The sequence below is a fragment of the Microchirus variegatus genome (genome assembly GCF_963457635.1).
Source record: "Microchirus variegatus genome assembly, chromosome: 4".
Lineage (NCBI taxonomy): Eukaryota > Metazoa > Chordata > Actinopteri > Pleuronectiformes > Soleidae > Microchirus > Microchirus variegatus.
Window position 1 is genome coordinate 22,226,337 of NC_139805.1, and position 14,558 is coordinate 22,240,894.

The following is a 14,558-nucleotide window of genomic DNA, read 5'->3' on the forward strand; positions in this document are numbered from 1 at the left end:
AACAGTTCCTGGTAAGAACCCTTTACCCTATAGCCTCCTCCACTCCTCACTTGTGTGAGAGAGACTCCACCAGGATTTTATGGAAGGCTTTATGAAACAGCATCATGATTTTTCAAGGGATTTTTGATCTTATGGATTTTACTGGATGGCTCATGTTTGGCTTTGCATTGTTACTTTTGATTGATGTGATAAGAAACTGGAGGCCACACAACTTTCCACCAGGACCGTGGGCCATGCCTTTTCTGGGAAATGTTTTCACTGGAGTTGACTTCAAAACTATGGAGAAGGTAAAGATAACAGAAACATGGAGTTTGTTCTTTGGCACAGGGTTGTAGAGTAGGTCGTCAATGGTATTTATGGGCTTAACCTTTCCATGTTTTACAATTAATTTCAATTCAAAATTGTATCCCATAACCCCATGTAATCCCATGGGGCAAGTCAAGTCAAGAGCAGATGCAAATGTATTAAAAGCATTAATAAATTAGCCAATTATGCAAAAGGAAACACATTATTTAGATAAATACTTAGCAGAATATAATACAATAGAAACTATGTGCAAAGGAAATCAAGTTTTAGAAAAGGCTTTTTATTAACTACAAAGGTATATGTTGAGATGTTTTTATGGTATCGTATTGAACTTTAGTGTCATCACGGTTGCAGTAGTAGTAATATGTGTGTTTACATCATGTTATATATTATCCAGTTGTACTACAAAGTGTGAGAGAGTCAACTGTTCACACACACACACACACACACAGAGAGAGGGTATCAACTGTTTACTGTATGTATTCGTGGAATGTCCTCAAATTAGCCGTTGAGATGTTATCCAGTTCCCATAAACTTCCTTGAAAATCACTTCAATCTGGTAAAAGGCCATCGCCTGTTCTCAGTAGAGACGGTACAGGGCCCCGAAAGCTCCCATCTCCAGGCTGCAGAACAGTTTTTATCCTAAATCCATCACTGAACTCAACAGGACCTCTAACAAAATGCAAAACAAACAAACTGTTACTTTTCTACATATCTATTTACACCATAATCTTGTTGCATTTTCCTTTGGGCAATGATAATAAACTATTTTCTTGTTGAAGTTTATGTGATAGTTTTTCTTTCCAACATTTGTCAGAACATTGGAGCCAAAAAATGGAACTTTATCTCATCTTACCGACTAGAATTATTACTGCCTACAATTGTGTCCTATCTTGCTGGTTCCCTGACCTCTGACCTTCCCCTAAATGACTGTGAGAGAATGATTTATCCTATAGAAAAGAAAAAAGGTTTGTGGAAATATGTTTTTAAATTAAATAGATAAATAAAGTTTGTTTTCAAATACAGCTTGCTCAGCAGTATGGCCCTGTATTCAGCCTGAGGAGAGGCAGTGAGAGGATGGTGTTCATTTCAGGATTCAAGATGATCCGAGAGGCTCTTGTCAGCCAGCTGGACAGCTTTACTGACCGACCCGTCGTTCCTCTCTTCGATGTTGTCTTCAAGGGCCTTGGTGAGTAAATAAATGAATGGTATGACACTGTAAAGATAATAGATTATTGTGCAGTGTAGATATATTATGCAGTTTCTGTTTATTTATTTTAAAACAGGGTTAGCACTGAGCAATGGTTACCTGTGGAAGAACCAGAGGAAGTTTGCCAGCGCTCATCTGCGTTACTTTGGAGAAGGCCAGAGGTCACTGGAAAGATATATTGAAGTGGAAAGCAGCTTTCTTTGTGAAGCATTCAAAGAGGAACAAGGCGAGTCAAAAACCTGAAGAACATTTTAATCCTGGGTTTCATTCCAGTTGCCCCAACCTTGAAAATAAACATGAACAGTTAATACTTAATCATAGAATATAAGGAAAATGAATATTTGAATGTGATAACATAATTGTGTCACACATTGTATTTACTCTATCACCAGGAAGACCATTCAACCCCCACTACACCATATCCACTGCAGTGGCTAACATCATCGCGTCTGTGGTCTTTGGACGTCGATTTGAATACAGTGATCAAACCTTTCGTAAAGTTCTGGAGTTGGACAACGATGCCATTGTGCTTGCTGGCTCAGCTCAGACAGGTAATCCCTGTCTAAATCATTATTTGGTTCTGCAGCTGCTCTGGGACTAATGTGAGGTTCCATCCTGTCACACAGCTGTACGATGTGCTTCCTGGTCTAATGAAGTACCTGCCAGGTCCTCACCAGACTGTCCACACCAACTACGCAGAGATCATGAAGTTCGTGAGAAGTGAAATAGAGAAGCACCAGGAGGAGCGGAACTCTGAAGACCCTCGGGATTATATTGACGTATATCTGACAGAGATCGACAAGGTTTGGTGTTTTTGCAATTTTGTAGAAAAAAAAGTTTCTTCTGTAGCCGATACAAATGAGTCAGTTATTTTTAACCTAATTTGAAATAAATGCTTTTCATAAAAAAATTTTTTTTTTAGAAATCACATAAATTAACTAAAAGTTGAGGAAAATTCTGGGACAATGTCACATTTTGATGGGACAATAAGATTTTAAATTTGACTGATGATATATAAATATATATATTTATTGTTCACACTGCCAGAAAAAAGACGATCCTCAGGCTGGCTTCAATGTTGAAACACTGCTGGTTAGCACTCTTGACCTGATCGAGGCAGGGACAGAATCGTCTGCCAACACTCTACGCTGGGTGATCCTGTACATGATGCACTATCCAGAAATACAGAGTCAGTTTGAAACCTTTTGCAGGCTCATCTTTGTATTTTCAATCATACTCTTGTCGTCTTGCTTTACTAGCCCAGTGTTGCCGTTTCCTCTGTCAGTCTGCAGTAATTTTAATGTTTTGCCAGGCAACATGAGATCTAAACTGTATATACTAAAGTTGTTTTATTTAAAGGTTATGCACTACGTATTTTAGGAAAATATTCCAATACATTTTTGTGTACAATGGTCATTGAGCAGTCTGCTCTGGTACTGACTCTGGTTCCTCACTCAGAGAAAGTCCAGGAAGAGATCGACAGAGTGATCGGTCAGTCTCGTCAGCCAAAAATGGCCGATAGACCAGACCTGCCTTACTCTGATGCCGTCATCCATGAGACACAAAGGTTCGGAAACATCGTTCCAATGGGATTCCCCAAAATGGCCAGCAAAGACGCTACACTGGGAGGATACAATATACCAAAGGTATGAGGCTGTTTTCCTGACTCTTACAGATCATATCAGCCAATATCAAAAATCATCTCATGACACCTTTTTTCTCAGGGCACAGGTGTATCTACAATACTAGCATCTGCGTTGTTTGACAAGAAAGAGTGGGAGACTCCAAACACCTTCAATCCCGAGCATTTCTTGAATGCAGAGGGTCAGTTCCGCAAGAGAGATGCCTTCTTGCCGTTCTCAGCAGGTTTGTTCAGTCTATTCAATACATTACTGTAACATCTCCAAACTCTGGTTGTTGTCGATTCACTCATCAGTGCTTTTCAACTTCACGTTAAATCTGAACGGCCATCTCTAAATGTACGCAGATACACACTCCTGTTGATGGGGTTGAAGCAGGGGGCTCAAATTACACCGTCTGTGCGGCTCAGGCATTGAGGGACACTTGGCCAATTCCTCACATAATAGTTGACCATTCTTTCCATCTTCACAACTCTTGTGAGGGTGATATCATATATGGTCAGTGGCCGAAATGCCTTCTGGATTTGGTGACAGATCATTTGTCCATTTTTTTTATTTCCAAACAAAGAGAGAGAAAGAGGTCAACTCTGTTTACACACACTCTCACACACATACAGAGGGAAAAAGAGTTACTGTGAGTGTGTGGACTTGCTTTAGAAGCACAAAGCATTTTTTAAAAAAAAGGTGATGATAAACAGAATAATAAGGAAAGAAAGCAAGCTTTAAAAGTCTGCAGACAAAATAATAAAAATATTTAGTTAAAATAAACATGTACTACATTTATGGAATCAGTCGGACTGGCTGGAAAGAAGCTGTTATAAAAGCAGGAAGTGTGTGGTGATAGTATCCTCTCAGTACTGTGTGTTTTTTTTATTCTATACTTTGTGCTTTTGCGTGCAGGTAGTATCCATAAATAATGACAATATAATTTGACAGTAACACTAAAAAATAAATATTAAAATAAAAAAAATAAAAAAACTTATTAATAACAATTATCACTAGGACTGCACGCAGTCATGATAGGTCACTCGCATCCAGATGCAAGAGTCTCCACACGTGTCCCCAAGTGCAGTCGTTCCCTGATCTGACTTGTGAATCCCCGAAACCTTTCGACACCTTTTTGGCTTTGATTTGTGTAACTCATTTAAGTAGGTTGCAAATGGCCAACATGGACGCAAATATTCAAAAAGGCCAACTTCCTGTTGAGTTGAGGCCATGGTTACAATCGACTTTTTTGTTCCTCTTGGTCTATAACATCTTCCCACCAAGTTTCGGAAATTCTGTGGAACTCGATGTGTACCGAAGTCATAGGCACTTCCTGTTTTGTGGTGAATGTTCGAAATTCGCCAAAATGGGGGTTGCGAGGGTTGCCATGGCCACACCGTTTTGAATCCACCAAATCTTTAACAAAATTTCATCTTTGATGTGTCTAGTACCTACTGGCGCATTTTTTTGTCGGTACGACAAAGGCGCTCGGACGAGTCCGCTCATTTATGTAGGGTGCAAATCACCAAAACGGATGCAAAAATTCAAAAAGGCCGACTTCCTGTTGAGTTGAGGCCATGATTAACATTAACTTTTTTGTTTGTCTTGGTCTATAACATCTTCCCACCAAGTTTCTGGAAATTCGGTGAAACCAATTTTGCCTATGTTTTCACGGGTTCAGGACCTATGCCAATATTGCATTTTCACCAGACCTTTCCAGCCCCTGCCATTCCTGGCTCGGCCCTAATAATAACTGTTTTACCAACGTCCTTCACAACAGGATCATGCATCATTAGCGAGGAATCTAATGTTTCTGGTGTCCATTTCTCTCCAGGTAAACGTGGGTGTTTGGGGGAGAATCTGGCCAGAATGGAGCTGTTCCTTTTCTTTACCTCTCTCCTCCAGCGCTTCAGCTTCTTTCCTGTTCCTGGAGAAATGCCCAGTCTGGAGGGTGTGATGGGATTTACTCATTCCCCAGAGGAGTTCAGGGTGCTCGCCATAGCACGTTAATGTTCTCCATCTATCCATCCGCTTTCTTCATCACTCACTCACTCATCTACTGAACACATGAGGGTCACTGGTGCCAATCCCAGCTGACAGAGTGAAAGGCGGGGTCACACCCTGGACAGGTCATCAGTCCATCACAGAGCCTCATAGACACAAAAAAACATTCCTACGATCAATTTATCTGGGCTTGGGGACAGCACTAGGATTACACTGGATGTGTCCCCTCCAACATCTTTCATTATGTTTATTCATAATGTTGTTATTGCTTAACTCCATGTACACACTATTATCACACTCAACTGTACAGGTTTGACTTTCAACAACATTTTGTTCTGAAAATATGGCAAAAGTTTTAAATTTGCTACATTTACACTCTTTTCTGTAAAATTTCAAATAAAAGGTGTTCCATACGTTTTAAGTTGTCCGACTGCTGCACCGTGAAAACAAGGATATGAAATGAGAACAGTATCTTTCGTGGGTATTTATATATTTTGTGAGTGTGGTTGATACCAGCAGACACTACGGAGAAAGCAGAAAGATAGTCATTAGTACAGTCTTACAGTAAAAGGCTGAAGCTATTTTTAATTGTTAGTTTAAAAAACTTACCAAACATTTGCTCATGTGCCCCTTAAACTATAGGCCTTTACGCACACATGGTGCTGTAATGTAATAAAGTACTAAACTTAAGTAAAAGATTCATCATGTATCTGTACTTACCTTTGTTATTTCTAGCAAATTTTACTTTTACTCATTTCCTCCAACTGTCTTAGTTACTCTAATTACTACCAAATAAAATCAGAAGAAGAAGAGTATTGGTATTATGGTCTGTACTTATATAGAGCTTTTCGAGTCTTGATGACAACTTAAAGTTGCTTTATACTACAGTTTTGCCATTCACACAATGCAATATGGGGTTGTCTTACTGAAGGACACAAACTAGCAGAGCTAGGAATTGAACCCACAGCCTTCCATTTGAAAGACAACTCTACCTACCACTGAGCCACCATTGCACACTGCTAACTGATTACTGACAGTATTGTGCAGGCAGCTATAGCAGACAGCTGCAAGTGATCAAGCTTGTTTTTCTCTTAAAACATGACTAACAACTCACAAACAAATTGATCCCAAAAGGAAAATAGTGTTATGTAACAACTCCTTTTAAAAACACTTTGCCCTGGTCTCCTCCTCTCTTCACTCATGTGAGAGAGACTCGAGCAGGATTTTATCGAAACGCTTTTATTGAAACGACATTATGATTTTTCAAGGGATTTTTGATTGTATGGATTTTACTGGATGGCTCATGTTTGGCTTTGCATTGTTACTTTTGATTGACGTGATAAGAAACTGGAGGCCACACAACTTTCCACCAGGACCGTGGGCCATGCCTTTTCTGGGAAATATTTTCACTGGCGTTGATTTCAAAACTATGGAGAAGGTAAAGATAGGAACATGGAGTTTGTTCATGGGCACAGTGTTGTAGAGTAATATTTTCTTGATCTTACCATTAACTGAACAACTCAGAATAAATACAGCCAAATACAATACAATAAGAAAGTATGCAAACAAAGCAAATGGACAAATATCCATTAGTTTTATGAAAGTTTTATGAAACTGTTCCATTCCCACAACAAAAATCATGGTCCTGCTGTCGAGCTGCAGCTTTTTAATCAACTGAAAAATCTGAAACCACTGTTTTATGTCTGCATGGGTTGGCTTGAGATCTTGTTTTTGTGGTATTGAACTATACTTTCATCACATTGAGTAGTACCAATATGGTTTTACTTCATGTTATACAGTATATTATCTAGTTGTACTACGAAGTACAAGAGAGTCAACTTTTTACAAACAGAGAGAGGAAGGGCGTCAACTGCTCGCACGCGCGCGCACACACGCACACACGCACACACGCACACACGCACACACGCACACACACACACACACACACACACACACAGAGAAATGGGATAAACACCAAATTGAGAGACTGCATGAAGTCCAACCTCTGTCCATCGGAAAACTCCAAACAATGAACGCAGAGTATAATCAGATACCCATTAATCATCAAAGCTCAAAAGAGAGCATATAAATTCTACCATCACCTTAAAGAAATTGACCCCAACACACTCCACAATAAAGCCCTGACCCACAGAGCGACTGCACAGTGATGTCCCCTCAGCCAGCTGGTCCTGGGACTCCATGCACAAACTCAAACAGAGGCACTGAGCAGAAACTCCATCAGAATAAACCAAATAAGAAATAAGAAATAAGAAAACAAGGCAATCAGAGATGGCAGACTTCACGCAACAACCCTCTGGCAGCCACTGTTGGTCATATTGGCAAGTGTGGAAGCACACACAATCAAACAGAGCCACTAAAAACAATGCTTCACACCCACTCCGTTGAGTGAAGTGACTAAAAGAAAACCATCTGACACACTGGAAAGAATCAACCAAAAACCAGAGCAAATCAAAATGTTATCTGGCCCTAAACAGAGAATACACCGTGGCAGAATACCCGAGTACAGTGACCGTTTGTTTTCAAATACAGCTTGCTCAGCAGTATGGCCCCGTGTTCAGCCTGAGGAGAGGCAGTGAGAGGATGGTGTTCATTTCCGGATTCAAGATGATCCGAGAGGCTCTTATCAGCCAGCTGGACAGCTTTACTGATCGACCTGTCGTTCCTCTCTTCGATGTCATCTTCAAGGGCCTTGGTGAGTAAATAAATGAATGGTATGACACTGTAAAGATAATAGATTATTGTGCAGTGTAGATATATTATGCAGATTCTGTTTGAAAACAGGGTTAACACTGAGCAATGGTTACCTGTGGAAGAACCAGAGGAAGTTTGCCAGCGCTCACCTGCGTTACTTTGGAGAAGGCCAGAGGTCACTGGAAAGATATATTGAAGTGGAAAGCACTTTTCTTTGTGAAGCATTCAAAGAGGAACAAGGCGAGTCAAAAACCTAAAGAACTGCTTGAAAAGAAACATGTACAGTTAATACTTAATTATAGAATAAACTGAGCAATTTTCCATCTTTCATTACACTACATAAGGCTGTTATGCCCTTAGCTATCCAGTCCTTAAATCTAGAGTATATATAAGGAATATGAATATTTAAATGTGAAACTCTATCACCAGGAAGACCATTCAACCCCCACTACACCATATCCACTGCAGTGGCTAACATCATCGCGTCTGTGGTCTTTGGACGTCGCTTTGAATACAGTGATCAAACCTTTCGTCAAGTTCTGGAGTTGGACAACGACGCCATTGTGCTTGCTGGCTCAGCTCAGACACAGGTAATCCCTGTCTAAATCATTATTTGGTTCTGCAGCTGCTCTGGGACTAATGTGAGGTTCCATCCTGTCACACAGCTGTACGATGTGCTTCCTGGTCTAATGAAGTACCTGCCAGGTCCTCACCAGACTGTCCACAACAACTACGCAGAGATAGTGAAGTTCGTGAGAAGTGAAATAGAGAAGCACCAGGAGGAGTGGAACTCTGAAGACCCTCGGGATTATATTGACGTATATCTGACAGAGATCGAGAAGGTTTGATGTTATTGGGTGAAATGAGTCAGTTATTTTGCTGGATGGATAAATACAGTTCATGTGTAGCCTCTATGACCACAGCCCTATGGTATGACATAAATATAAATATTTATTGTTGACAGAAAAAAGACGATCCTCAGGCTGGCTTCAACGTTGAAACACTGCTGGTTAGCACTCTTGACCTGATCGAGGCAGGGACAGAATCGTCTGCCAACACTCTACGCTGGGCGATCCTGTACATGATGCACTATCCAGAAATACAGAGTCAGTTTGAAACCTTTTGTAGGCTCATCTTTGTATTTTCAATCATACTCTTTTGTCGTCTTGCTTTACTAGCCCAGTGTTGCGATCAGTCTGCGGTAATTTTGCAAAGCAACATGAGATCTAAACTCTATACACTAAAGTCGTAAAAGACATTTGTTTTTAATTAAAGGTTGCGCACTATGCATTTAAAGAAATTATTCTAATACATTTTTGTGTACAACGGTCATTGAACAATTAGTTTTGGTTCTGACTCTGGTTCCTTACTCAGCGAAAGTCCAGGAAGAGATCGACAGAGTGATCGGTCAGTCTCGTCAGCCCAAAATGGCCGATAGACCAGACCTGCCTTACTCTGATGCCGTCATCCATGAGGCACAAAGGTTCGGAAACATTGTTCCAATGGGATTCCCTAAAATGGCCAGCAAAGACGCTACACTGGGAGGATACAATATACCAAAGGTATGAGGCTGTACCAGATCATATCAGCCAATATCAAAACTCATCTCATGACACCTTTTTTCTCCCAGGGCACAGGTATATCTACAATACTAGCATCTGCATTGTTTGACAAGAATGAGTGGGAGACTCCGAACACCTTCAATCCCGAGCATTTCTTGAATGCAGAGGGTCAGTTCCGCAAGAGAGATGCCTTCTTGTCATTCTCAGCAGGTTTGTTCAGTCTATTCAATACATTTCCGTAACACCTCCAAACTCTCCATTCTCTTGTCACTGGCTCACTCATCCCTGCGAACGTTGCATTAAATATATACGGCCGTTTCTGAATGTACGCAGATATAAACTCATTTCATTACATTTTTGTAACATCTCCAAACTCTCCATGGCCATCTCTGAGTGTACGCAGATATTCACACTGGCGGATAGTTGGCTTAGTAACTTCCTTCATATTTGAAAACTCTTCTTCAAAGAACCAAAAGCCACTACGCCCTTTGTTCGCGTGACGTTCTCCATCTATCTGTTCCTCGTGTTACAAAAGAAACGGGGGAAACACTCTTCCGACTGAACTGAAAATGTCTAATCTGATTTACTTGGAGAATTTCATTCCTCCTCGTCTGTTTTTAAATACTTACTGTGACCTTAACTCTATATGTCAAGCTAACTTGGCACATTGTTAAACCAGTATGCTGTCAAACGTGATTGTTTTTAACCTAAATATGTACCATTTGACCTCTTAGCTAGGTCACCCTGGTCTTGCACTATATGGTCTGTGAAGGTTCTCAGTCATCTTCTGTGGTTAGCTGTGGGTAACTGGAGTTGCTTGAGTAAAGGCCTGTACATACTCTGCAAGAACAGAGACATGTTCTCTCTACCAGGGCTGCAAGAAAAGAATTATGAAAGAGTTCTTGCAGCTTTTTCCCCCCCGACATCATGTCCTGACTTGAACTAACTTTTTTATTGCCACCACGAGAAAAAGAGTATGTACAGGCCTTTGAAGGAAAAGGATCGACAGTCACACAGAACAATGGCAGACTTTGCCTCTCAGGTGAGGTTAACGACCGCCTTTCACAGCTCGACTCAGGTTAAACTAACAACCTGAAACTGGGTCAGAGGTGTGAATGTTGTGCATTGAATAGCTTAAGACTCTAGACAGGTTTCTTTTTCTTCCACCAGTTAGTCAGAAGTGAAGAAGCTTAAAGGTACAATATGTAGTATTTATGGGTTTATATAACCCAAAATCCACTTTTTTATACATATTATGTGCTCCTGCATTGTCTAGTCGCTGTATAATAGTTTGTTTCATTTTCGTAGTGTTTGAAAAAGTCATGTAAAATAACATGACCGCGGACTGCGGTTGCATAGCCACTGTTAGCAGCGAGACGCCATGTTTCTACCGGAGCCTGTAAGGACAAACGCGGAGAACAAAACAAGCGTCTCTTTACTTGTAGCGGAAGTCCCGCCTCCACTCTCTCCGCTTCGTCTGCTACGGCCGTGGTAGCTCGCCCTCTCCCTCACCTCACGAACCTCATCTGCTGACACGGAGAAAGACAACGAGGACGACATTTGACCAGCTGAGGATACCGTAGCGCTCAGGGAAGGGAGGGGGTGAGCAGAGCAGCAGGTCTTTGTTGTAAATTCCAGCCTCTCCTCTAGATGGCACTATAAACTACTTATTTCCCCTTTAAGCCCAATTTATACTCCTGCGTAAAGTGCTCTACGTAGGTTACGCAGAGACTCTGTGTCGTCTCCGACTGCACAAAATATTTTTTAAGTGTCCATCACTCCGTCAAGGGACAACGGAGACGGCAAGGGCTGCGATTGGTCTTCAGGACAGGCCGAGATAACGCTGCTCTGTGCCGGCCACTGTGCGCACCGAGGGTCCACAGAGTCGGAGCTGATCACCGACGACAGCGTCACTGCCAAACTACGCGTGATATCTTAATACACAAACCACGTTTAGTCTCTAAATGGCTAATTTCTCGCCTCAAATTATCTTAAAACTGCGTTCCGGGACACAGAAAATATTTATTTTCTGTGCAACAACAACAGTCTTTCTCTCTCGGACGCCGTTGCTCACTGTAGCAAAAAAGCACAACAACCAATGACGTTACCGACTGTTGGCGTCATGGGACTAGGCCAGTCTTGCGTAGCGACCCCTACTGATCGGGCTGGAAATTGCAGTGCTGATGTGTCCATTTCCCTCCAGGTAAACGTGGGTGTTTGGGGGAGAACCTGGCCAGAATGGAGCTGTTCCTTTTCTTCACCTCTCTCCTCCAGCGCTTCAGCTTCTTTCCTGTCCCTGGAGAAATGCCCAGTCTGGAGGGTGTGATGGGCTTTACTCATTCCCCAGTGGAGTTCAGGGTGCTCGCCATAGCACGTTAATATTCTCCATCTATCCATCAGCTTTATCCTACACCTGCTCTAGCCATCCTGGTCACTGACCAACAAAAATCTCAGCTTTGCATTATACAATGAAAATGTGTGGAATTGTACTGACAAAGACATCCGTGGCAGTTGTTTTTCAGTGTCCTAAACATCGACATAGACAAATTTATGCTAAAAGATGAAGCCTGTTTTGAAGCCTTGAGATTTGTCATGTGAGCGCTTTACAAAATGTACATCACGTTCTGTTGAAGACCTGGAACTCACAATGGTGACCATTAACTGCACGGGAAAATGTTGTCCGACTCAATAAAGTCAGAAGTTGTTACTTCCTGATTAAATTCACCCTGCAAACCAGAAAACTACGCCCTCTTTGTATGTACAGTGTTTGGGTTACAGGTCCATTGTGTAAGAATTACTGAGAAGTTGAACTAGCATAACATCTGCAAAGTGTGACAAATGTAAGACTCTCTGCACTTCATTTTAATAAGATTATAATTTCTTTTGACCTCTAGGGGTCACCACAGCGATCACCTGCTTTTTCAGTGATCAACATATTTGATTTGGCAGAAGGTTTTTATTCCAACAGTTATTAATAATGTTGTTAATGCTTAACTCTGTGTACACAGTATCATCACGTGGGATATGTTTCACAAGCAACTATACAGGTTTGATCTTCAACAGGATTAGCTCTGAAAATAGGGCAAAGGTTTTTCAATTTGCTACATTTACACTCTTTCTAGTTCACTGTAAAATTAAGCATAAAAGTATTCCATAGCTTTTAAGTTGTCTGACTACTGCACCGTGAAAACCAGGAGATGGAATGAGAACAGCTTTTTCTGTGGGTAGTATTATTATTTTTGTGAGTACAGAGAGTAGTACATACTAGCAGACTAGGGAGAAAGCAGAAAAATAGTCATGAGTACAGTCTATTGTCATTTGGCAATATATTGAACAGGCTATCCCTGTTTAATCAGTAAGCTTGTTGATGCAAATCTGGACAGCAACTATGCAGAAATATGCACACCCTATTCATTTTGTAGAGTATTTGGAAATAGTGGTGCTCGTGTTATATATGGATGCCTTCTTGGAATGTTACAGTTTTTGAATGAACAGCGAATCATAAACCTTTGACATGACTTCCTGTAACTGTGCTGTTATTTGTCTAATCTGCCATGAACCATACATGTGTTGGCCGTTGTTGCATAATAGCACTTCTAAGAAAACTTCAAAGAAGCAGCCCTTGTTGTTTGATGACTTAGACATCTGCAATCTGGTACACGTGTATTACACCAAAGCCTCTTAAAAAGCCACGGCCTACACCCAACAGGAAGTCAGCTATTAGCCAACTAAAGTTCTGCATCTGCTATGTTAAGTCACCCATTCAACACACAGAGACGAAACAACTATTCACACATCTACTAGCAGTTTACAGTGTCCAATTAATATCTGCATGCGTTTGGACTGTGGGAGGAACCCTGAGAAAACCCATGGACACAGGGATAACATGCAAACTGTATTCAGAAAGGCCCTCGTTTGGAACGGGCCACAAACCCTGGGCTTTTTGCAAAGGTGTGAGCCACTACTCAAATTAAAAGATTGAAAGATTCATGTTTCTTAAATCCATGTGGTCCTGATGGTTATTACTCTTATTTTACACCCTGCATTCTTGTCCTGACCTCTCCCTAAAAATAACACATACTCAAAAACAGTCTGGAGGAATAACACCATTCAAACTCAGGTCAGTCTTGATTCAGAACCATTTGTGAGTTGTTTTACTTTTTCAATTAAAAAGTGTATATTTTGTTGTATACAGTCTATGCAGGGTAAACATTAACATGGGTTACATGTTAGCAGTTACAAATGTTGCTGCAGTATTCTGTTATTGAATTCTTTAAAAAATGTTTCAAATCTGAATTTCTGTGGTTCTTTCTGTGTGAAAGTAAATGGTAGCTACTGACACCTGGTGGTCATATTGGAATTTGTAATCTCTCCTCTTCTAAAAGAAAAAAATACTTTATTCTTGCATATTTACCAGATGATCTCGTAAACATTTTTTAAGTCAAGCCAACATTGTTTTACTCCTTTGTTACAATTAGCCAAGATTGTGCTGCTATATATTATTTACAAACTACATTTAAGTTCACCACCTTCAATTCTGAATTGTGCACCCCTAATCTCCATAATTTTATAATTAAAACAAGTTCTGATTCTACCTTCTTAAATGTGTATATTTTTTGGTTTATTTGCTCAGTATGACAAATGATTTAAAAATAAGACATAGTTCACCCAGCCTGAGACATAAAGACTCACTTTCAGTGAAAACATTACTGCCAGCACAAATTCTATACAATCGTAATAATCGTGGATATAAATCAGTGAACATACAATTTATTAGGGTTTGTTAATTTGGTGTAGTAGAGTGAGACATTCTAATGATTCAATTTTCTGGTGGAAAAGGTCACCTAACCTTGAGTCAAAGCTGTAAGTGAGTGTATAAGCAAACACTAGGCCAAAATTGAGCTTAGAATGAAGCACAGCCCAGCAAAAGATGAATTGAGCTAATGGCTAACAGTAAGGCAAGCTAACATTACGGCAAGCTAACATTAAGGATGAATTGAGCCGACAATGAGACACAGGTTAAATATTAAGGTAAGGTAAATTTTGAGCAACTAATTAAGCTAACATTAAACCACAATTAAGCTGCCAATGAGGCGCGGCTCGGCTAAAATTGAGCTAAGGCCAAATAGTAAAGCGAAC

At 40.6% G+C, this 14,558-nt stretch overlaps 2 protein-coding genes across 3 annotated transcripts; both read left to right on the plus strand.

Annotated features, from left to right (window-relative positions):
- Window positions 1–104: 104 nt before the first annotated feature.
- Window positions 105–5,151, plus strand: LOC310925621 (cytochrome P450 2J2-like; the record flags this gene model as incomplete). Its single annotated transcript, XM_083887606.1, is given in 10 exon segments — window positions 105–287; window positions 1,333–1,495; window positions 1,593–1,742; window positions 1,909–2,056; window positions 2,058–2,067; window positions 2,143–2,319; window positions 2,564–2,705; window positions 2,975–3,162; window positions 3,241–3,382; window positions 4,976–5,151. Coding segments are annotated over 10 exon segments (1,479 nt in total).
- Window positions 5,152–6,357: 1,206 nt separating this feature from the next.
- LOC310926583 (cytochrome P450 2J2-like) lies at window positions 6,358–12,731 on the plus strand. Of its 2 annotated transcripts, none has more exons than XM_083888748.1 (9): window positions 6,358–6,583; window positions 7,696–7,858; window positions 7,948–8,101; window positions 8,291–8,447; window positions 8,523–8,699; window positions 8,822–8,981; window positions 9,232–9,419; window positions 9,488–9,629; window positions 11,623–12,731. In XM_083888748.1, exons 1-9 carry the CDS (start codon window positions 6,401–6,403, stop codon window positions 11,796–11,798), a joined length of 1,500 nt encoding a protein of 499 aa, XP_083744874.1. In that variant the 5' UTR covers window positions 6,358–6,400; the 3' UTR covers window positions 11,799–12,731. The 2 variants fall into 2 exon arrangements, with proteins under 2 accessions (XP_083744874.1, XP_083744875.1); XM_083888749.1 differs by having other exon boundaries at window positions 8,822–8,963.
- Window positions 12,732–14,558: the final 1,827 nt, after the last annotated feature.